General features: G+C 43.8%; 1 protein-coding gene across 8 annotated transcripts in view; it reads left to right on the top strand.

Moving 5' to 3' along the window:
• MDC1 (mediator of DNA-damage checkpoint 1) overlaps window positions 1-1,743 on the top strand; it is an 18,573-nt gene extending 16,830 nt beyond the window's left edge. For all 8 annotated transcript variants that reach the window (XM_014537262.1, XM_014537260.1, XM_014537261.1 and 5 more), the window contains one exon: window positions 1,048-1,743. In XM_014537262.1, coding sequence (XP_014392748.1) covers window positions 1,048-1,215 — 168 coding nt within the window. In that variant the 3' untranslated portion in view covers window positions 1,216-1,743. The remainder of the gene's footprint in view (window positions 1-1,047) is intronic.
• Window positions 1,744-2,729: the final 986 nt, after the last annotated feature.

The raw sequence follows: 2,729 nt of genomic DNA, 5'->3' as shown, positions 1-2,729 counted from the left end.
CCAGGTTCGATTCTGGTCAAGGGCATGTACCTTGGTTGCGGGCACATCCCCAGTAGGAGGTGTGCAGGAGGCAGCTGATCGATGTTTCTCTCTCATCGATGTTTCTAACTCTCTGTCCCTCTCCCTTCCTCTCCGTAACAGATCAATAAAATATATTTTTTTAAAAAAAGGGGAGAGGGAGATAGGAATGGCAGAGGAGTTCTGCTGATACCTGCTAGATTTTGTTTTAATTTGCATTTTATTTTTTTTAATATGTTTTTGTTGATTTTTTCTTTTTTAATTTTGTGTAATTTCCTGGATTAGTGCAATAGCTTATTTTTTTAGAGCGAATCATCGATTGGCTGCCTCCTGCACACCCCACATTGGGGATTGAGCCAGCAACCCGGGCATGTGCCCTGACCGAGAATTGAATAGGTCAATGATCAATCACTGAGCCACATTGGTCCAGCCTTTTTTTTATTCCTCACCGGAGGATATTTGGATATTTTTTCCATTGAGTGGAAGGAAGGAAGAAAGGAAGGGCGGGGGGTGGGGGAGTGGGGAGAGAGAGAGAGAAATATTGATGACACATCAATTGGTTGCCTCCCGAATGAACCCCAACCAGGACCAGGGATTGAACCACAACCAATGTATGTACCCTTGACTGGGAATCAAACCCGAGACCCTTTGGTCCTTGGGCCAACGCTCAACCAAACTGGCCAGGGCCCACCCCACCTTTTTATGCCATTGACTTTCTGCAGAAACTAGGTCAGTTGTCCTTTAGAATGTTCCTCAGGCTGGATTCTTCTGTTTGCTCCCTGGTTGTACCACTTACCTTATTCTCTATCTTCTATTATTTCATGTAAACGATAATCAGTTTTAAAAGCTTGAATAAATTCAGGTTCCACATTTCTGGCAAGAGCACGTCACAGACAACGTAGTGTACTTTATGTGGCATCGTATCCAGAGCTCCTGTCTTAGTGATGCCTGGACTGATGAGTGGGTCCTAAACCTACTTCTGGGGTTCTTTTTCCCCTGACTTTCTGCCTCTACTGTGTGTCCTCCCAGCCTCAGAGAGTTGTGATCACGTGCTCCCAGGACGCCCCTCGATGCACCACGCCTTTTCGGGTTGGGCTGCCCATCCTCTCCCCGGAGTTCCTGCTGACAGGAGTGCTGAAGCAGGAAGCCAAGCCAGAGGCCTTTGTTCTCTCCACTTTGGAAATGGCATCCCCCTGAAAACCCCTCCCCAGTACCCTTTTTCTTCCCAGATCAATAAACAGAATACATTGGGGAGAAGAACTTAGGGCTTTAGGAAGGATTGGGGTGTACTGATCTGATTTGTCTTGAAACATGGGTGGGGCTGAAAAGGCTTATAGGAAAACAAAGATAGGGAGGTTGGGAGCCACAGATACCTGAAGTGCGCTCATCTTTAGGTGGACTGATGTACCTACTGCTCAGTGCCCTGCCTCCCATTCGGAAGCCATCTCACTTTTCTTTGTTATTGGAATTCTTACTTATCCTCCAAAACATAGTAGAAACAATTTCAATGCCAGAAACTTGAAGGGATGCTTGGAGTAAGTTTGAGGGTGGTTATGGAATGCTACGAAAAGATTTACCTCTCTCCTGGCCCCATCTTGTTAGAAGATCCTTTAGCTTGGACTTTGAGCAAGTCTCTGCACTTTTTCAGGCCTGCTTTTCCAGTATGTATCAAATTAGAGCTTAGGCTTAAACTTTATGATAAATAAATATTCACTCTGTGCCTTATGGTGTAGTGCAGTTTTTGTTTTTGTTTTTTATCCTCACCCAAGGATATGTTTTTCTATTGGTTTGAGAGAGAGAGTGAAAACATCCATGTGAGAAAGAAACATTGATCAGTACGTCCCAACCGAGGGGCGGGGGAGGGGGTTGAACCCACAACCTTTTGGTGTACAGGATGACACTCCAACCAACTCTGCCATCTGGCCAGGGCAGTGTAGTTGTTATTTTTTAATATGACATTCCTTAAATTTAAGTTTAAAAGGTTGATTACAAGGATATGGAGAAATTGGAACCCTTATACATTGCTGGCAGGAAAATAGAATGGTTCAGCCGTTGTGGTAAACAGTTTGATGGTTTCTCAAAAAGTTAAATATATAATTGCCAAATGACCCGGCAATTCCACTTGTAGGTATATATCTGAATTAAAATAGATGTTCACAAATACTTGTACACAAATGTTCATATAAACTCTTTTCATAAGAGCCAAAAGATAAAAACAAATGTTCCAAATTGTGGCATACCCATACAATGGATTATTACTCAGCCACGAAAAGAATTGAAATACTGATTTATACCACAGTGCTTTGAGGATGAACCTTCAAAGCATGTTACGTGAAAGAAGCCAGACACAAAAGTTCACATGGTCTGATTTCACTTATAAAATACCCAGAATAGATAAATCCATGGAGATAAGGAGTAGATTGGTGGTGCTCGGCCAGCATGGCTCAGTGGTTGAGCATTGCCCTATGAACCAGGAGGTCCCGGTTCAATTCCTGGTGAGGGCACATGCCCAGATTGCAGGTTCAATCCCCGGTGTGGGGTGTATAGGAGGCAGCTGATCAATGATTCTCTTCATTGATGTTTCTATCTCTCCCTCTCCCTTCCTCTCTGCAATCAATAAAAATATGTGTGTTTTTTAAAGTAGATTGGTGGTTGCAGGGGCTGGAGGGAAGGGAGATGGAGAGTGATTGCTCGCGGGCACAGGTTTATGT

The sequence above is a fragment of the Myotis brandtii genome, unplaced genomic scaffold (assembly GCF_000412655.1).
Source record: "Myotis brandtii unplaced genomic scaffold, ASM41265v1 scaffold1750, whole genome shotgun sequence".
In the NCBI taxonomy this organism is placed as follows: domain Eukaryota; kingdom Metazoa; phylum Chordata; class Mammalia; order Chiroptera; family Vespertilionidae; genus Myotis; species Myotis brandtii.
The sequence above is the reverse complement of the archived record's forward strand: the minus strand, read 5'-3'. Positions and strand labels throughout refer to the sequence as shown.